This window comes from Neopelma chrysocephalum, unplaced genomic scaffold, assembly GCF_003984885.1.
Source record: "Neopelma chrysocephalum unplaced genomic scaffold, ASM398488v2 Primary Assembly neopelma1_151, whole genome shotgun sequence".
Taxonomy (NCBI): Eukaryota; Metazoa; Chordata; class Aves; order Passeriformes; family Pipridae; genus Neopelma; species Neopelma chrysocephalum.
In genome coordinates this window covers 221,957-243,770 of record NW_020897813.1, presented here as the reverse complement: position 1 = coordinate 243,770, position 21,814 = coordinate 221,957, and the positions used below count along the sequence as shown (strand labels likewise).

Here is a 21,814-nt window from a genome sequence, read left to right as displayed (position 1 = left end):
TAGCACTTCTACAGCTACAAAGAGTTTGAGAGATGGAAACTCATAGTGGGAGTGCACGTCGTTATGTACCTGCTGCTAAGATTTCTGGCAGACGTCCAGTCAGCAAGAACAATTGTTAGGTTCTTTAGTTATTTCATTTTTAAAGAAGTCACGGAATTTAAGAGGTATTTCTGTCTTTTGTGTGAGTTATAGGAGGGTTTTTGTAATCACCTGGTTTCTTTCCAGATGCTGAGGAGCAATCCCTGTCCTGTGGGGTGGCAGAGCTCCAGAGGGCAGGACATGGTGGCTGGGCCAGTTGTTGCTGTACAATGTGAGAGGGAGGATGATTAATGAGGAAATGGAGGGGGGAGGTCATTAATTTCCTGTTTCTGTGCTCCTCTCTTCTGTATGTTGGCTGTTCAGATCTGGCTGCAAAGCATTTGACTCAAGGAGGTTCTAAGTGGACTCACAGGAATAATTGCAGCAGCTGCTTAAAACTTACAGCACATGTGCTACATGATTTGTAATGCTAAAGGCTTTTAGTTTTTGGACAAATTTCTTAACATTTAGGTAAAAAAAAGTATGCAAGTGATATTAATGAAAACAGGTAATGAGATTCATTACACTCACAGACAGCTTTGTTGTCGCAGGATTAGAAGGAAATTATTATTCGTTGAGGTTCATTCGCTGGTGAAATTCCAATTCACCTTGTTGGAATTAGTAAATGCTCTAATTAAACCCTCTCTTATTGATAGACAGCATTCTCTCAACTGACTTTATTTTAATATGACCTGAGCAGAATTTCAATGTACTGCATCAAAAATCTTTTTCAGGCAACGTACGTGGTAAAACTGGGAGGTCACAAAGGCATCCATTCCAGGTGTGAACATTTTCACTTTGCGTTTCACATCCCTGGTGTTTGTTTTACTTGGAAAATAGTCCTCTTGTGTCAGTTTAATGCAACATGTGTTTTTGTGGCATACTTGGTACCAAAGCAGGTGTTTCTTTACTCAGATAAACAAGGATCTTGAAGAATTCATGACTTAATGAAGGCTGATGCTGGATTACATCACAGTGTGCCTGCTGACATCATTACACTTAAGGGACAAAATAGACCTTCCTCAGCATTTGATCAAAACCACAACAGTGATCCCAGTTTACTGTGTGTGTCTCCTTGCCTTCCCCACTTTCTTAGGTAGGGACAGTTTCCTGAGGCAGACCTCAGAAAGTAAATCTGTGAGTTCGTAGCTATTGATTTGAATTGAAAATTTGACATTTTCAGCTTCTTCAGCTCTGTATTATCACTACATGCGTAATACTTCTTACACTGAAGTGGAAGAAAAAAGCCCTGCTGTCATTTCCAGCTTGGAGAGAGAAAAGCAGAACAGTGCTCAGAAATCTGCTCCCAAATCCAGAGAGTAAAATCCCACTAAAAAATGTTGAATGGGAATGTGGGTTTGAATTTCCCACATTACAACAGCAGTAACTGGGCTAGTATTTAAAATTCATGTTATGAAGATGTGAGAATCTGTGCATGAGATACCTGAGCCAGTGGGCCTGGGCAGGTTGAACTGAGTCTTTGTGTAGCAGCAGGGATGGCAGGGGCTGTTTCTGAGTTAAATGGGAAATAAATGGAATTCGGGAAACAAGGCACAGAAAATGGAATAATTGTTGGAGTCATATTTTGTAATGGTTTACTTTTCAGTTTCTGTGAAGACCTGGCTAATGTGAGGTGGGAGTGCTCATCATTGGAGAAGAGAGTTTAAGGTTGAGGTCATTGGGGTTTTGGAGATAAAATATAAGTCTGAGTTCTTATAGGAAGAATTCAGGGATGTCATCTGGAATTTTTGCTCCATATTTGGTTAGTTCACCAACCAAAATAGTTGGCTTTCCTCTGCCTTCCTTTCCACAGCCTTTCCTTCCTGTGCTGAACAGACTTTGCTTTTGAAGTTATTATGCTGTGATTTTTAAATTACACTGTTTGCATGTTTTGCTCTTTGAAATTTTTACCTACTTTTCTGGCTGAATCAGAAAATCTATAGAAGAAAGTTAATAAGCAATGAAGGCTTTAGTTGCACAATTAGTGCAAATGTAAATTCTCCAGTCTTCAGCTCATAATTTAAGCCAATTTGAAACATTCTGTTGCAAGTTTTATGCTTTTTGGTTTTTTTTCATTGTTGCTTTAGTAGTGCTGTGCTTTTGCTATTTTTGCAGCATCAAAATCATTCTCTGTTTGTCATGCTCCATTTGGTTGCAGTGGAGATGACTGTCAGAGAAATACAATTTTCCAGGCATTAATTGAAACGATGGCTTTCTATTCAGCATGCAGGAACTGACAGATGTAGATAAGGAACAGAGAAAATTCATTAAGTGGCATTTCTCCAGTTTTTTGTTCTTCTTCTGCCTCCAAAAAAAGCAACAATGCCAGATTAAATCATAAATGCATTCAATATACTGCACAGTATTGTAGAAAATGTTTTCTAGGGAATCATTTTCATTCAACCACAAATTTGAAATAAATTTTGGGGAAAAGTTTTGGAAACTGAAACCTTAAGAAATTACTCAAGTGTTGGAAGCATCAGTAATAAATTTTCACAGTGTTTCCTGAATGTGTGTATAATATTTGTGCATAAATTTGACCCTAATCTGCACATCTATTGTAAAACACTTTGATCAATTAATATTGCACAACTTTGACCTAGAAAAGTACTTAAAAAATAAAATATTCATGCTTCTGTGGAGAAATGAACATAAATCCAACCAGTTTGTGACTTATTGTCGTACAGAATATAAGATGGGTCGTACAGAATATAAGACTGGCACAGGCTGATGCTTGTGACAGTAACATATTAAGTCTGAAGTCATATTGAAACTGGTATTTCCATTCATGTTTTTTAGTCCCCACTGGTAGTTTTTCACTCCCTTGGATGTTTTATATCTCCATATAGAAACGATATTTTAAATCACTTTCGTTTGCAATGCTCTCATTGTCACAGGTCTCCTGGGACAAGTGAGAAATAAAAATACAATATCCAGGAACAGTGATGAAGTCAGTGTGTGTAATCTGAAAAAAACCAACATAAACCAGTCTAGCAGCAGGAAAGCCATCTCCTGGTTGACGGTACTGGTGAGGACAGATGTCCCTGTGCAGCCCTTGCTGTGCTAATTGACGTGTTTGCCATCTGTGGTGCCTGTCGGAGCAGCTCCCGCGGCTCTGCCAGGGCCACGGGCAGCCCCAGCCACCTCTAATCCTCCCCAACAATTCAGGTTTGCTCAGAGCACCTTTAGGACTATTTCACATTTCTGAATAAAGCAGGATACTTGGAAAAGATAAAAAGTGCTCCCCTTGTATGTTCTGTCAGCCATAACAATGTGAATTTATGGAAGTTTTTCAAAATCGACATCTCGCATTGCCTCAGATGCTCAGTCCCATTGCCAGAAGCTGCATCTCCCTGTGGAACTTTGTCCCTGCAGGAGGGGAGGAGGAGGGGCAGGCACTGGTCTCTGCTCTGTGGGGACCAGGGACAGGACCCCAGGGAACAGTTGAAGATGTATCAGGGGAGGTTTAGGTTGGACCTCAGGAAAAGGTTCCTCCCCCAGAGGCTGGTCGGGCACTGACCAGGCTCCCCAGGGCAGTGGGCACAGCCCCAAGGCTGCCAGAGCTCCAGGAGGGTTTGGACAACTCTCTCAGGGACGGGGTGGGATTGTTGGGGTGTCCTGGGCATGACCAGGAGTTGGACACGATGATCCTTGTGTGTCCCACCTCAGGAACTTTTGTGATTTTGTCCCTTTCTGACCTTGTCTCTACACTAATGCTTAGAACTGTTATGATCTGATTTCTTCATATGGTCTGTAAGTTTCTTCATTCTCCCCTTTCCTTTCTCTTTCTCTCAGTTAGGGAGTTCTGTCAGTCAGTGGGAGAAAAAGCCCCAAAACTTTGCTGAATGGGATTTTGAGTGTCGACCATGCCTCTGGAGAAGGGAAAGCGCTTGGTTTGAACTGAACTTTGAATTTAGTTTTCTAGGATTTGTAAATGATTTACAAGGAGATAAATTTCTTTATTGAAGATGAATGCACTCTGCTTTTTAGATGAGACTGGGTGAGTAATTTCCCCAAGACATAGACTTACAGAAAAGAGTAAAATCACATGCATAATTTACTCTTGTCTATTTGTGGTGCCTAAGGAAGATAATATTTATTATAAAAAATGTAAGAGTAAAGTAAAATTTACCTGAATTCCAACAGGGGTTACGTAGACTATAGCCTGGAAAATGATGATTACCATGGGTACTTTAAACTCAGTTTAATCCTCAGCCTTATGGTGTCTAAATGAAGAATTTTTGTCTTAGAGAAGAAGCAGCAATTTGAGTTCCAGTGTGTCTCTTTTGCTTTGGAGGCTTCTCAGGGTGTAGGTGTATTTATACAGGCCTTACAAACATGGGACAGGAGATGTGTGCTTTGCATTCCCTCCTGACAATGAGGTACAAGGCACAGTTTCAAAGTCACGTGTCGTGTCTCGGTAAATGTGATGAGGATTGTTGAAAAATGCTGGAGCAATTTCCTGTACCATTCCAGCCATCCCTCCCATGCTGGTGAGTCCTCAGTCATGTGCTGACCTGCTGGAGCTGGCCCACCACTGAGCACATATGTTCTGGGTTGGAAAACGCATTTTTCAGGTGTCTCTTCCTTCCATTCTCAAACGCGCCTTAAAGTTCCCTCTGTTTCGGAGTTTTGTTTTGCTGCTTGAAGATGCACGAGATGAAAATTTCTGCCCCCACAATTGTCAGTGCTGCCCATGGAATTTCCCTTTCTGGATGAAATCAGCTCTGTAGAGGAGTAGGTTGTGTTTTGGGGGCATGGTGCAAATCGTGCGTGCCCTTTTTACAAGTCGTATGAGGGGCGGCTGAGGGAGCTGGGGGAGCTCAGCCTGGAGAAAAGGAGGCTCAGGAGGGACCTTCTCACTCTCTACAACTCCCTGATAAGAGGGTGGAGCCAGGTGGGGGTCGAGCTCTGCTCCCAGGGAAATAGGGACAGAACAAGAGGAAACAGCCTCAAGTTGCACCAGGGGAGGTTCAGGTTGGATATTAGGGAAAATTTCTTCACTGAAAGAACTGTCAAGCACTGGAACAGGCTCCCCAGGGAAGTGGTGGAGTCACCATCCCTGGAAGTGTTAAAAACAATTACAGACATGATGCTTGAGGATGTGATTGTGTGGTGGACTTGGCAGTGTTGGGTTAATGGTCAGCTTCAATGATCTTAGAGGTCTATTCCAGCCTTAGTGATTCTATGATTCTTTGGCTTTTAGTGATAATCCTTCCTTGCATTGAGGGGCTTTACAGGCTTCTACAAGCTGATCAGACTGGACTTGTTTGGTTTTTGCTGAATGCTTGTCCCTGTGTCAGATCCCATCAGCAGCGAGTGACTGCCCTGCTCTCTCACGTGTGCTGCCCTAACTTCTGTGACCCATGTCGGGTCACCAAAAGGCAGCTATCCCATGGCTCAGAACCTGCGTTTCCTCGGGGGGGGAAAGGGTTTACCCTGCCCTGGAAGCTGACTGGGAGCTCTCTCAGAGGAGTGGAGAGCTTTGACATGCTATGGTTTGAATCATGGGAGATAACACAGACACATTTCATGACGACTGGAAGCTGTCACAGTGTCACTGAGCACTAGGTACTGAAAATTAAATGAAGTGAGGTAATAATAACTACAGCGTGCCTTTATCTGGGGGGGAGAAGGGTTGTGTTTCTTAGAAGCTCAAGGTAAAATGAAAGTTTGATGAGTTAACCTAGAGGCAGAAGCTCCACAGCAGCTGTAATTATACACCTGGAGTGAAAGGTGAGTCACCATCTGCCTGGACTGTGGCAGGACTGATATGTTCAGACCAGCATCGCTTTCGTCTTGGGGAAATGGTGCTTGGGCCTGGTGCTGTCAGCTGAGAGGGGTCTGAGAGGGACAGGGACACTGCTGGGGGCAACCCAAACACACAGTGGGGACTCTCAGCACATTAGGAGCCTGACTGGTGTTCCTTGACGTCCTGAAGGTGATGTTTCTAGGGCTTCCCATTCCTAATGTACCCCATGGGTGGTGATAGGATTTGGGATAGCCAAGGACTCACCCTGAACTGCCTGAGCTGAGGAATCCTTCCAGTGTGGGGTCCATGGTTTCCTCTTGCTCTCCTGCAGGCACCTTTGTGTTCCTCTGAGACGAGCCCTGAACTTCAGTGTTTTCTGGGTGAACAAGCATAAACAACTTGACATTTCTATCACATTCAAAACCTATAGTTTTATAAATGTTCCAACTGGGTCGGTCTCTTCTCTCAGGCAACAAGCGACGAGACAAGAGGAAACGGCCCGAAGTTACACCCTGGGAGGTTTAAATTGAATATTAGGAAAAATTTCTTCATGGAAAGGGTTGTCCAGTGTTGGAACAGGCTGCCCAGGGAAGTGGTGGAGGCACCATTCCTGGAGGGATTTAAAAGACCTGTGACTGTGGCACTTTGGGGACCTGGTTAAGTGGTGACCTTGACAGTGTTGGGTTAACAGTTGGATTTGATGATCTTAAAGGTCTTTTCCAACCTAAACAATTCTATGATGTCAAGTATTATTTGCAGATATATATAACACCTATTGCAGTTCTTTGTGCTGCTGAGACAGATATATGGACTCAATTATTAAACCCTGATGCTTGCAAGTCTTTTTTCTTTCTTTTTTTTTCTTTTTCCATGGAAAGTCACTAGATGTTCATACTTTAATATAATTAAAAAATAGGAAAAAGCCCCCCACCCAAGTGGGTTGTTCAGCACAACCACCCATTCCTATCCTGCATCCTTAAATTGAAATGATCTTAAATTGAAGTGTCATTCAAAACATGTGCATTTTTATATCAATTTGAGCAACCATACCATTCCTTTTTCCCTGTCTGTGCATAGAACCTGTCACTTTGTCTTTCTTCACGTGACAAAAATGTGGTGCAGTTCATTCCAGTGATGAGTTGCAGCCAGAGGGGTTCCTTTGAAGCAGCACAAGGCATGTTTTATTGATTTATACTTCGAGTTCATCGATCTGCTTTCAGAACAAAGTATCATCTTCTACTGGTATTTCCAAAAGCTGCCAACAGCTATTCCAGCTTCATCCCAAATATCATTTATTTGTGCTTTATGATCTATTTTCAGAAGTCATTGCTTACATGTGCATTTGTATCTATGTACCTAGGTCTTATTAAAATAAATCTCCCAATTCAAAGATTTTTTTATGATTAAACCTGGCAGGAATTTGTATTAAATGGAGCCCATAAGAATTCTGTTCAGAACATAAGGACAAATCATCTTGCAAAAGCAACATTTAAGTGGAATATCTCCCTGTTTGTTGATATGCCATAGGTGATACAGTTTGTAGCTTTCCTTAAAGAAGGAATTTATAGGAATGCAGATACAAGTGGGCATTTTCTATTTCACTGCAATTTTAATTTACTTTATTTTATTTTATTTACAGGATTAGCCGGCACTGCTGCGGACCTAGAAAAAAGAAAGCTTATTTTTGGAAAAAATTTTATACCTCCAAAGAAGCCAAAAACATTCATACAGCTAGTTTGGGAAGCGTTGCAGGATGTGACTCTTATAATCTTGGAAATTGCAGCCATCATATCTTTGGGGCTTTCGTTTTATCAGCCACCTGGAGAAGGGAATGAAGGTAAAAACCTTTCATAGAAGTCATCTCTGTGAGTTTAAGTAAAACCAGTCCTTAAATCAATGTCGATCTCAAATCAATGCCATCACCGCTCTCCAGAAGGTCACGATCAGGAAATTTCCATGTGGTTTGTTCCTGATACCATTACACCTGGTACTGACATATTTTTTTGTATCCTGACATTTCTTTATGCAAATCCTGCACCTTTTGACATATGCTAAGAAAAAGCACAATATTCTTATCAAACGGGAGTGTTTTTGTTGCCGTTTCCACCTCTGTGTTTAGTGTTTGTTTAATTCATCTTGGGTGGTTGTTTTCCAACTTTATAGAGGAGAAATATGTAATTGCTTATATAACTGATGCATCCAATCCACAGGAACACGGGCAAGTCTAGTTTTTACCAGCTGAAGACTCGAACTTAGTGGAATTCACACATTTTAGTATTTTTAGTGATGGAGCTGAGGCTTGTGAGCCTGGCTCAAAAGGGAGTTTTGGAGGCAAACTCATGTTACTGATAAACCATATTCTGCAGAGTCCTTCTGTGATGTCTGTGCAAAGCTTTAACACCCTGCCTGGCCCCCTTCTTTCTTCTCCCCTTTTTCCCCCCTTTGGAAAGTACTCTTGAATTCACACACTTAAAATACTCGTTCCTCTCCATAAATGCAAGATTTCCATTTCTGGCAACTGATCCAGATTTTTTTTTGTCCCCCTCCTGCTCTCTCCTAGACTTATAAAGCTGGATAAAACATGCTGTGTGAAATGACGTGAGCAGCTTGGCAAATGTAGGAAGAATGTCTTCCTCTAAATATAGCCCTGAAATGCTTTTTACATTTGCTGCAGTCTCTTCTGGCTGCTTTCCTTGAAGCCCCTTCCTTCTTCCTTTTCCATTCAGCAGCAGAATAAGCACGTAGCCATGCACAGCTCTTGGATTATGGTCCTTTAATCCTTTATACACAATTGGGAATCTTTTATTGCTTTCTCACTGAATTTTGAATCTGTGACTATTGATTCAGCAGGTGTTCAATTTAGGCATGAAAAGATAAAGGATTCATTTGGTTTTTTAATCTAAGAAAATGTTATTTATTGCTATTACTTCACTTAACTGGCCATGGTGGAATACTTTGGGGACAATATAAACGATGAATGATGCTTTACAAATTATTATTTAGTTTAGATTTTTTTTTTGTCAGACATGAATGTAGAGTACCTTCATATTTTATTTTATTTGGTGGGAAAGGAATTTAAAAAATAGGATTTGTACAGGTTTTAGCAAGAGGGGAGATGTGTCATCAGACAATTTTTTTCTTTTTTTAAAATGTTATTATTTTGATACTGCACTTAAAATGTTTCTTTTCCCTTGGGGAAGTATGACACAGCTGAGATTCTGAGACAGTTGGAAAAGCTCAGTAGCACAGCCTGGGAGAATATGTTTGTGTTTTCCCACAGCACAGTATTTTATTCACTGGTTGCTATTTTCCCTAGGTTTTTAGGATTGTTTTCCTGGAAGGTTTTGCCCTGATTTACACAAGGAGAATAAATCAAGTTAGTGAATATCTTGTAATCCAGCTTTTTGAACACGTTGCAAAGGTCTTCTACATTTTGGGAAGTCTTTATTAGAGAAGTTGTATAAATAATTCTCTTTCATTTTAAGATCAGTATATCATAAACTGCTGCCAAGGATACCTTTGTTTTATTGGTAGATATCCTTTTTAAGAGTCCTAAATGTTGGAAAATGGACATATTAAGTTTGTTTTCTTGCCTTGGTACAGTGGGGAGTAATTACACTTGAAATGGATTTGATGGTTTTGCCTAGCATTCAGTAACCAATTACAGAATAAAATATATAGAATATCCTGAGCTGGAAGGGGACCCACAGGATCATCAATTCCAACTCCTGGCCCTGCACAGGACAATCCCAAAATCCCGCCTTGTGCCTGAGAACGTTGTAGACTAATGTTGAGTTCAGTTCAATGAAGGTTTTACGAAGAAATAAATGATTCTGTTTTGTCTACAGTTAAGCCAATTTACTGAACAACATAAACTGTTCCTGGAGTTGCCCAGGAATGTGGATTCAGACCAAACACGAGCCTGTCAGGAGATTATAGTTCTCTGAAAGGGCAGCAGCTCGAAAGCTTTATGTCTTGTGAAATGTCTGAATCTCATATTCGTTACACATTGATCCATCTGTGCACGGCTGTTTTAACAGAAAATATGGAAAAAAAAATCCAGTATGTAATATCCTTGCAGCAGTTTGAGTTATGCCCAATCTCGTTTCGTTGAGGTGAGAGGGTAATATTGCCTATGGGATGTAATATAGAATCCCTACGCAGTGACTGGAAGAAGTGACAAATGTTCCTTTGGGAAGCCTGAAAAACCTGTATTTTCCTTTTCTGACTCTTCCCAGAACAAAAATAATTCTTTGAAATGTACATTTATTAGCAAGGCTTGTGTTTTTTCTTGAAAAGAGTATATTTACTTCTGGAAGCACAGCCTGATGTTAGGAAGGGGAGCTGACATGTTTTGCTAACTCTCTACTCTTGATCTCCCCCAGCTCCTCCACACTCTTCTTTAAATGTTTCTCCAGCAGTTTCTGGATAAACTCAGTAGTTGTGCTGTCCAGCCCCTCGATGGTGCTCCTGGGGGAGCAGGTGGGAGGCAGTGCTGATTCCTGGTGCCGAATTCCCCCCGGATCTCTTTATGGAAGCAGTGTGCAGGGCCTGTGGTGCCTGCCCACAGCTGCTGAAGGTGGTCCATGGGCTCACTAGGTGATGGGCAGCTTCCAGGGAAAGTATTTATCTCTCTAGATGATTCTTAATTTTTTTTCTTTTCTCTCCCTAAAAGTTGTCAATATTTCATTCTGCTGGTTGATGGTAACATCAAATACAAAGCCTGTGACAGGCAAGTTTGTCCACAGCTCAACAGAAAGTCTCCTTTGGGTAACAAGATACTATTTTTTGGTGCATGGTTGTTTTATAGCATATAAGGTGCCTCCTCTTCCAAATTTTAATTTTTTTATTTTGGTTTATTTTTTTTTAATTAAATGCATTTTCATTTTGAAAGTGAGTCAACAAGACAGTTCTTTCCACACTAATTTGTTCAAACATCACTGACAATAACCTCAGCTCTCCAATTTAGGGTTAACTTGAAAAGTTGTGACCACCTTAAGTGACAGTTTTCTTTGTAGAATTGAGGGATGAAAATAAGAGACACAGCGCTGGGAAGACACAGTGGCAGGGAAACACCACTTTGTGTATTTTTTTTAATGTAGTGTACATATACACTACCTTTATATCTAATATATTTATATCTGCCTTTCATATATCCTCAACTTTTATGTGCCAGTGGCCTTACCAGTTAGTATAATAAGTTAAAGCCACATTTATTTTCTAGAATTAATACAACTCTTTCTTTTTGGGCACCTGAAACCTCCTTTTAACTTTTGATGCAGTAACAGAATTAGCATTTATGTGTTTTCTGCAGTTTAAATGCAAAATATTTGTCCTGATGCTTGTGAAGGAGAAATACATTATAAAATCTACACATCCTAAAACATTAGAATGCATGAACTGCTTCAGGAACCTTGTGGAAGGGAATAGTCTCGTGCATGTACTGAGTGCATTTTGCTGTATAAAAGGCAGCTACGAGCTCACAAGTTCATTTTCCATCTGTATTTCTTAGATTAGTTGTTATTTCTTTTTTTCAGCTATTAATGTTCAGACATCCCCAAATTTAAGTCCTTCAACTGTAGTATAATTGCATTTCCAAACATCTACAACACAGTCTGGTATTATCTTGAGGAGAGTAAGTAGATTGTTGTGCCCCAGTCACACTCAGTTGACACTGGTGGAAACAGTTGTCATTTCTGTGGTTTTGAAGCATCAGTTGTGATATTGCTCAACCAACCCGAACTGGAGGAGTAATAATCTGTTGTTGGAGTTTCTGTTCTGCTACAATTCTTCATTTATGATATGGATGTAAAATCTTGGAAAACCTGCTTTCATTTTCTGGTGCAATCACAAAATCTGATCTGGAGGAATCACTAGATAATAGTGCAGTTTTATTGCTTCTCCAGAAGCTGCTTTACTTCTTTTATTTTCATATTTCTTAACAGGAGTGAAAGTGTCAAGAATGTTGTTCTTAGAAGTTGTGACGGAGTTTATTTTGATTTATTATGATCTGCTTTGCATTCCCTTTCACCCTCTGACAGGCCATTAGAAGCAATTGAGAACTTCTGCATAAGTTATTGTCAGCCCTGTGGCAATTACTGCTCTCATTACTGATCCACACGGAATCAGTTTTCCACTCTTTCAAAAAAGTGCAAAACTGCTGCTGTGTTTTAGCAAATGAATATTGAGAGAAAATTCTCGGTGCAGATGTAACCTCTGCTACAGTGAGGATCACACAGGGGTGTGGCTGAGGCAAGGCAAAAATACTTTGTTCCTCAGACAAAACCCTTGTGTGTCTTGGGTGAATGGACTATAGACTGTTCCCTGACCATGCCAAGTAGGGGGCCTATGGTATGTAAAGAGGATTTAATGAACATATGATATCCTGGCTTTTTTTTTTTGTGTGGGGTTTTTTTTTGGTTTTGGTTTTAATTTGGTTTTTTGTTTGTTTGTTTTGTTTGGGGGGGGGTTGTTTGGTTTTTTGTTGGTTTTTTGTTTGTTTTTGTAATATAGATTAGAGTTAGTCCAGGACTAAATTTGAAACATTTGCCTTTGCATATCGGTTTATAGTGAAAAAATTTTTATATACAGTTTGTAAAAAAATATCAAGTGCCCTGGGTTTTTTTGTATGAAAAGAAAGAGCTGCTTCATGAGATCAAGCATTGGTCTCAAACCATTACATTGCTTGAGGAAAGGAAACATCCTTTAGGAAAGAGTGCTTAGACTCAGTCAGAAATCCACCGAAGGAATGGGAATTGGAGCTTCTCTTGGTTGCTCCCAAATCTCTTCTTTTGGCTGTAGATCTGCAAGAATCTCCTCCCTGGTGGGTTGTTGGGTTTTGGCCATCTCCACACAGTCTGCCCAGCAGGATTGTCCTGCTTTGTCACATCCCCCCATCCATAACCGTGTGAACTGCCTAAAAATTTTCAGAGCCTTCTGCTGACACCTTCAGTAGCAACTTCTGAGCCCTCCTGAGTCCTCCCCCTTGTTTCTGTCTTCAGGCCTTACATCACATGTAGCTCTTATTCCCCGGTCGCAAGAAATGCTGATGTCACCCCCTGACAGTTGTTTGCTGTTTCCATGAATGTAGCAAACCTTTTAACTGTTCTTCCTTGAACTCTTTCCTTATGTGGATTACAAAGAGGGAAGAAGGTAGCCTGAGGTAAGATGTTTTAACATCCCACTGTTTGGTGTGAAGCTCTGGGCATGATATCTGTTTTCCAGTATACAGCTTTTTTTGCAGCTTAAGGGTGGGAAAAAAGGAAAAGTCGTTTTGGTTGAGGCAGTTTCTGTTAAAATTCCCAAGGCAAAACTCTATCTTGAAAATAAAGTTCAATGAATAGTTACATTGCTTAATGCTGCTCAGCAGAGCTTTGCCTGGGTTACCTCCCCCTTACTCATGCAACAAGTTGATGAACTGGAAAAAATACAGGAACAGGACATGGTCCCCTGAAATTTGGTCCTCACAAACCTCTTGTTTTAAGCTGTTGGTGGTGTTGATGCATTGCTACTGCTCAGGGCTGTGGCTGAGATGCCTGCTGGCCTCTCGTGACTCACGAGACTTATTTCCTGGGCTTCACTGCTCTGTTGTCTTGTGATTCCTACAATGTGCCAGGTTGGTCAATAGGGACTAAAGCTGGAGATTTAAACCAGAAAGAATATCCAAAAACTGGAGAGAGGGTACAGCTGGTCCACAGCTCCTGTGAGGATGGTGCCTTATCTTGTTTGAGGCACTACTCACTTGTGGTACAACTGTTTGTGCATCCCCATCCTGATGGAGTGGACAGCAGGTCACAGCCAGGGAAGTGCAAGAGCCAACATGCTCAGACGTGCTGGAGTCACCAGAAGAAGTCTTCCCTACAGAATCCAAGGCAGCCATGGGATGTTCAGATAAAGAACACTGTAAAAATCAGCCCGAGGGGAAAAAACCTGAAGCCAAACAAATTCCAGATCTCTGGTGTGGGGTTTGAAATGCTGCTCTGTTCTCACCTTCTCCCAGGTTACTGCCCATGGAGTAACTCAAAATATGTCTCTTGGCATCTCATGACATTGAACAAGTCTGGAGAAATAAGTCACAGTGGGAAAGATTTGACACGGTGCAGGTATTGTGGAAGGAAGTGGAAAAAGTAAGAATTCTGTTCATGTTATAAAGAATATATATATAAAAGAATATATATATATGTGAAAGAATTTGAGCAGTTGACAACAAACTTCTCTTTCTTAAATTAGGACTGAAAATACTGAATTTAATACCAACTAGTTTGAATTTCTTTGTAGTGTATAGTCTGTACTGATGTACATTAAAAAACAATAACAGTGTTTCCACAATTTGGGTCAGCCCAATCCTCCTCCCTGCCAGATCCCTACCCTGGATGCAAATTCTGCTGGAGCAGAACAGCTGCAATAGACTGCTGGGCTTCAGCCTAAGCTCAAGTACAGTGCCACGTTATAAAGATATGATGCCTGTCCTAATTCCCCAGCACTCATTTGTGGGTATTCTGGAATCTCTAGGACTGAAAAAACTCAGTGTAACAACAGGTAATTAAGACATTGCTCCTTCAAAACATTTCAAAATTCTGTTCTCGTGGACAGCATCTTTTTGGGGTTCCAGTTCTCAGCTTTCCTTAGATCAGTTTGTGGTTTTGCTCCTTTTCACATGACATCTAGGCTTCTAAATGGAATTTCACCCTGATGACATATAGCAGACGTTCAAGGATCCACTTGCATCCAGGGGAAAATAAGAAATGCCACCTTTCTAATAGAGCTCTAAGGTCATGTTAACAATTCCATTAATTCTTCTGTATTTGCACATGTAAACAGCTGAAGTATCTCATCCAGCTTTTGACCTGTAATGTAATTTGTTTTTTCTTTATTTTTGTTTATTTGGTCTTTTTGTTTAATTGGTTTTTTCTTATTTTTAAATAAAGGTCAGTTCTTCCCCACTACTGCCTATATTTCCAAATCAGCTAAAATCTTATACTGGTTTATTTTTATTGTCAGATGCACATGCAGGATTTGTCTGCTGCTCTTGCACACATTTTTCTGCATATAGAGAAATTTGACCTCCATTGGAGGGTGTGAGTAGAAACCTCAGCCTGCTCTGCTGGATCAGCAGGTCCCAGTTCTGTTCAGAGTAAGGGACAATGGAGAGGGGGATAAAACCCAAAGCCAGCCTTGGCACCATCACAGGAAATAGAGGCCTGTGGGCAGCTCTTAGAGGTTAATTTATTTGATTTCTTGGTATGCAAGAGTTGTGTGTTCCCTTCCTGTTCGGAAAGAAAGCAAAGCATCATTTCCAACTTCCTCACAAAGACCAATACTGGGGCTTGCAGGGAGAGCTGGGCAGTCTCTGTGATTCAGACAGGGTGGGAAAGGAAGGAAAAGACCCTTTCTGTGTTGCCATGCATGTCAGGACAACTTGACCGTATATTTGATAAAATTCTTCTTATTTTTTCTCCAGTTTTTAAACTATGATTTTCTTCCCTTTGGTTTCTTGCCAACAATTGTGACAGAACTACATTCATTTGAGTATTTTTAGGTAGATGATGTTTGGAATCGCTCATTCAGCATCCAATTCTGAAAAATTTTCTTCCCACTCTCACAGAAACGCTTTTCTTTTTTTAAAGTTATTGCCCAGATCATAAACTTCTTATATTCTCTTTCCAAGAAGTATAATGTCTTAGTAGACAGATTTTTTTTCTTTTTTTTTTTTTTTCTTTCTGGAGATTCTAGAAATCTTACATTTTTCTGTGATGAAATGAGCTTATTCTTAAATTATTCTTAAATAAACACACCGAATGCCTGCCGGGGAAACCTGGAAATAGATTCCTGTGTACGTAAACACACATTGGCACGGGAGCAACACACAGGTGTCCTTTGGGCAGGAGGCAAAGTTGGATCCAAAACACATCCCAGGATTAGCTCTGCAGGAGCTCTGCCATCTCATCTGGTGTGGGGAATGGCACTTGTTGTCATGAAATTCTGTGGTGGCAGTGCAGTCACTTCCTGCCAAATGTGAACATGTTGGGTTTATTGTTTTTATCTTTAATAATATTGACCATTTGTGTTACTTTAACCCTAAAAATGAGCACTAGTAAACCTAGGTATGGCTCAAGAGTTCGTTTAAACAAGGAATACCCGTGTGACCCCTTTGCTTAAATATCACTGGGGAATAAACTGTTGTTTTAAAAAAAGGAAAAGCACTGATTACTGAGGAACTTTAACCAAATTTAATTAAACTGAATTAAAAGTAACCTGAGATGAATAACCATGCCAAAGTCTCGTGCCATCCTCTGAGGAATTCAGTTCATTTACTTCCTAGTGAGACACAATGAGCACAATTAAAGAAAAGCTAATTGTTTTAATGCAGCATTTGTCAATTTTTGCCTTGTCTTTGCACACATCAGGGATTTCATCCTACATTTCCCTTAGCATTTTAATTCAGGAGGGTTACCTGCATGCATAATGAAGCACATTCATTTTTTAAATCTTTTGCCAGACTTTTCCATACCAAGAGTCTTGCAGGGCTGATTTAAGATCCTGGGACACAAAAGGTTCCACAGGAAAATATTGCATGTATCTCCCTGTCTCTAAAAATCTGCCTCCTTTAATTAATATGCACTTAATCAATTTGATTAATGAGTGCAAGACTCAGAAATGAGTCAGCTGAACAAAGTTAATTCTCTAGTTTTTGTGGCAGTTTTAGATCTTAATCTTTCATTTTAATATCATTTTGGATGCAATAAGGTAAATTGCCTTAAAATACGTAAACATAGGCAGCATAAAAATCTAGTTTGTAAGGCAAACATTAATGTTATTTTGCAAATCTCCTAGAATCATAGCAGTGCATAGCATTAAACAACTGTAAATCTTTTGCCAGCCCTCCCAGTTATGATGTCAACATTAAGGTGAAACACTGATTCCACAACTTGAGTGTGTGGAATTTAAACACATTTAAAGACATTTAAACAATGTCTTAAGTAATATTTTTGGTGCATTGAAGATCTGTCATCTCTCTAAATCCTCTCCATTATGCAAAATACATTGGAGAAAATATGAAGCCTTTTTAAAATGAAATGAGCTGAGATTCATTCATTTTGATACTTTGCAGTGATTTGAATCCCAACTTTCACCATGTCTCAGGGACTGGATCAGTACGAAGCAAACCAACGCAACACTCCTGAACAATTACTAAAAATATTTTCAGGACTTTGCTGCAGATGCTGAAAACAGCAATAATTGGCAAACATCTCCAAATCTCTTGTGTATCTCCAGAGGTCAAGGGAACAGCTTGTCCTGTAATCCTCACTGTCAGTGTCAACTAATCACCCCCTGGCACGGCAGGGAAATCTCGCTGCCACTTCCGAGCTCCTGATCTGTGCTATTTGCAGGCTGGAAACACTGCCTTTCATTTTGCAGGCCTGTCAACCTTTTTTCTAATACAGTATAATATATCCAACCAGCTACTTTGGGGGGTTTGAGTTCTGACTTCACTTTAGCCCTTAATCAGAACAGATTCAGAGTTACACCCCCCACGTTTGTCTCAGAGTGCTTTCAAATGACGTTGTTTTGACTATAAAAACCTGAAGTGTGTGTATCATTCCATAAGTCTGTGTAGAGTGTGTTACATAATGTTCTCCAGGCACTGAGCAATAAGAAATCAATGGAAAACCCTGTTGTATATCAGAGGGTATAAGGGCCATGCAGCCTTAAGAGCTGATGTGTCCTAATGGGAATCCTTTATTGTCTTTGCTGCTGAACAAATCACACTGATCCAGCTGTCACTGCACCTGAGGCTTTCACTGTGCTGTCCAGGGAGGAGAGTTCTCAAGAGAAGATGAGCTATTAGAAAATAGCATTTTTTATATAAAATAGATTAATCTCAAAAGTATAGGTTGTTTTCAGAGTTACGAAAGCACAGCTTTGGAGGGGCGTCATTGCACACCCTCTAATTCTTTCCTCATTCTTCATAAAAATTAAACCACGAGATTTCCAGAAGGATTTTTTAAACCAGTCTAAACAGTCTGTCAGTACAAGGGATGAAGCAGTTGGCAGCCTGGAAAATAAGAGAAACAGAAGTATTTGCCCTTTTAAAAACAGCTTGTCCTGCCAGAACCCCCCATTTAACCCCCCTCCTCCCCAAGCTCGGATGAGGTGAAGCAGCATATGGCTTCTAGTGACATTACCCCAATCTGTTTAAAAAATTCAGTTCTTTAAGAATTTGCTTGGAAAAGTATCTTCCTTTTTAATTCCTGCCCTAAATCCTACTTCAATGCATGGTCTAAATATTCAGGAGCAGAAAGGAGAACAGGTCTCGCTGTCACCAATCCTTGTCTAAGGCTGTGTTCACTGGTAGAAGGTTGTGCCCCTTTGGGTTGGCATTACCTGGATAGGCCCTTGAATTTCTGGAACAGTTTTGCTTTTATTTTCCAGATTGAAAGGAAGGGACAAATTTAGGTTGGGGGCTCCAATATAGGATGAATTGGTGAGAGTCCTGGATGATGTGTGGTCATGGAGAGCACCCTGTGGGGCTGGGGCTGGTTGGTAGAGCCAGATGGAGCCTGGGGCTGGTGTTCAGGTGTAGCTGCCAAACCAGTCAGGGCCCAAACTGAACCTGTAGGGCCTTTCCTGGGGCTTTGCCCCCCTGTGCTTGAGATAATGCCCCTGGAGAGAGCACAAAAGCTCAGACAATGTCCCAGCAGCCATCTCTGGTGGCTCTCAGCTGGATTGTGCTGGGGTAGTGATAACCCTGGCTATGCTGGTGGATTTATGCAGCTTTATGCAGGCTGGATTTGTAGATTTGGGGAGATGACATCCTTTTGGCTGGCTCTGTGGGGTGGTACAGGGGTGCTCTGCAGCCAAGGACTAGGGGAAGGTGATGCAGGGGCTCCCCTGAGCATCATCCCTGCACCCAGTGACAGGACAAGCCTTGCTGGCCGGGTTTGCATCCTGTGCAGAGCAGCAAAGCTGGGTTTGCTTTGAGCTCCCAGCACTCCCTATATTAGGAGTGCGGTGCTGAGGGGAGTGCTGGATATGCAAATCAGAGAGCACTCCAGTCTCTGTTCCTCCCTGACCTGCTTAATCCCAGCCTGGTGACAGCATGCAAAGGCAAACAAGAAGAGGCAGGAGACGAGAAAACCAACTTAGGGATCTTGGAGGTGGTTTAGTCTGTCTCCACTCTCAAAAGCAATATCAGCAATACTTAAGCTCTCCTGGACAGCCATTCATCTTACTTATCTTTAAAAGGTTCCAGTGATGGAAATTCTATGTCTTCCCTGGATAATCTGTCTGAGTGTCCACGCAGTGAGGCAGTAATTCATGGTGTATATCCAAGATGTCTCTTGTAAGAATTTAAACACATCGCTGCCTTTTTATGTTTTACGTGGATGTGAAGACCAATTTGTGGTGTTATATTTCCAGCCATATTTTATCTACTCAAAGACAACTTGATTATAAATACCAGCACGTAGTTATTTGTGGAAACTTACCCAACTTATTCAATAGAAATTTGAGCAACATGTCAGCAGTACAGAGGAATACAAATATTACACTGAATTTGACAAAGGGAGCCAAAATATTATCTTAAAATTATTTACCTGGTGTTTGAAAAAACCAAACAAATTCTCTCAAACCAATGAAAAAACAAAAGCTCTGAAAACATCTCTATTGTCAAGAGTTAATAGCTCATAAAAAAAATAATATAAAATACAAGAATACCAAATGTTTTGTTATTTGATTGTGAATTAAAAATCAGCTTAAATTTAGCAGCTCTAAAATCTCAATTATATGTCGAATTTGCAAAATCTGTTAATGATGTTTTTTAACACAAAGCATTTTTGGATCAGGTTCTAGGATTGCTTTACAGTTTCAAAGGAGGGTGCTGGTTGCCAACCAGTCTGCAGGAGTCCAGACAAACCATGTTACAACCCAAAGTCTGCTGTTGCTGGGCTTGAATTAGAATGAAAAATTACTAACTGGAAAAAAATGTTTAAGTACAGATGACTGAAACAAAGCAGAAATCCCTTTTTGAACAAGAACACTGTGATGATAAGGCGGGTGTACAGCACTTTGCTGCTTTTCTTTCTTCCCAGATATCTGTAATCAGGTACTGAGTTGGGACCTGGAGAGAAGACTCTTAAAATCTTCAAACTGTAGATGCAGTTGAGGTTTTCTTTTAAAGTTTAATCAGGTGGAGAATAGAACAGGCTCCCACCCTGCTGAGCTACAGCTACAGGAATAAAGCACAGATGAGTGAGTGTGGGGTGTTACAGTCCCCACCTCTTAGATCTAATGCAGTAGAGTTAATACCACTTTGTAATTATATGAATCTGTGGGCAACTACACATATATATGTGTTTATATATGTATATGTGTTTATATATATATGCATATTTTCATGTGTGTGTATATACACACACACACACATATCAGAAAAGTAGCAATTTTAACAACTAATTTCAATTTAATTCTGTTTTGTGTAAGTTCTGCCTTTTCTCTCTAGGATATGCTGCTCCTCTTGTTTCAGTTCAGTATGCATAATTAACATGCAGGCTATACAGAATGTACATTCTAAATAGAGATTATCCTCATTGCCTGCAGCTTTAGCTTGCTTTGGATGTATCTGTGTTAACATTTTTGTTTGGATACAGAATATACCTCAAAAATCTCTACTTCTGTCTGTCCCCAGTGAATATGCTGTGATTCACATTACAGGATGGTTTTTGGGGAGTGAGCAAACTGGACGTGCATCCAGAGGGGATTTCATCCCATCCTTTGGGATGAAACCAAACAGAAAAACACAGTCCAGAAACTCGTTCCCTTAGCACATAGATTGGCACTGTAAAACTTCTTTTATAGGGCCACGCTGGTGTTGATAGAACTTTTTAATGCCTTCTGCTGCAAGACATTATGATACAATGTTTAATCTTTTACTGGCATGATTTTTCACCTCTTAAAGCTTTATAGCAGAAATGAAGATGAGAAATTTAATGGGAGTAATAAACACTCACAATTTATGAGGGGGTTTTGTGGCTGAGGTCTACAAATCTTCCCTATCTTCTTGGAGCAGGTTTTCTTGTTCTCCTGAGTGTGTCTGACGAGCGGGGCAGCAGAAAAGGCTGCAGTGTTCCAGGAATTGGCTCTGGAGCACATCACTGGAGCCCGAGCTCGAAAGGCACAGCTTGGATGCTCTGGTTTATGCTGTTTCCTACCTGTGCTAGTTGCTTAAGCCACTCAGCTGCAAATGTTCTTAATTAATGGCTTTCCAGCTCTAGTCCGTGGACCTCTGAGAATCCATGAATTACTGTGTAGGGGCCTATTAAATCAATAACCTTTTCTTGGTAACCTCTCTCTGCAGGGCTTGTAGGTTGGAAGGAGTTGACAATTACTCTCTGAACGGTCCAGGTGTGTCATCACTTCATCCCCTGGTCCACTTGGTTTTGTTTTTTAAAAAGCTCTGGTGAAACATTTGTCAATATTTCCAGGCAAAGACAACTCTTTTCAATTTAGTCTCGCAATTTTTTGGTAGTATTTCTGTTAAATACTCTAAAGTCATCTCGGTTAGAACATCTTGTTTTAAAGCACCAAAAAAAAAAGGGGAGGGGGGAAATATTTTTGGAAGCAAGTACATTTCATTTATATTAGAGCACAGGCAAAGAGTGATGGAACTATACAAGCATCCATTACTCAGGCAGATGCCACCCTAAAAACCTTCTTCAGTGATTTGCTCTTTTCATCCTTCTGCTTCAGACAGAAAGAGAAAAGGCTCTGTTGATAAGCACTTCGTAGCTGAAGCATGAATAAGACAGACAGCTCTCCATCTGATTATGTATTTATGAATTATTTGTTGTTCTCTGTCAATGTTAAATGTTTTTCATAGGTCTATTTAAAGCTGAGTGCCTCCATGAGAGCTGGTTTGCTGTTAAGCATTTATTTATTTTCACGGGTTTCTCTGTTTCTTGGTGCTTTCAGTGTTCTGTGATGAGA

General features: G+C 40.5%; 1 protein-coding gene across 19 annotated transcripts in view; it reads left to right on the top strand.

Annotated features, from left to right (window-relative positions):
* The window catches only part of ATP2B2 (ATPase plasma membrane Ca2+ transporting 2), a 409,505-nt gene that overhangs the window by 280,850 nt on the left and 106,841 nt on the right, over positions 1 to 21,814 (top strand). For all 19 annotated transcript variants that reach the window (XM_027701197.1, XM_027701186.1, XM_027701198.1 and 16 more), the window contains one exon: positions 7,470 to 7,667. In XM_027701197.1, the coding sequence (XP_027556998.1) occupies positions 7,470 to 7,667 (198 nt within the window). The remainder of the gene's footprint in view (positions 1 to 7,469; positions 7,668 to 21,814) is intronic.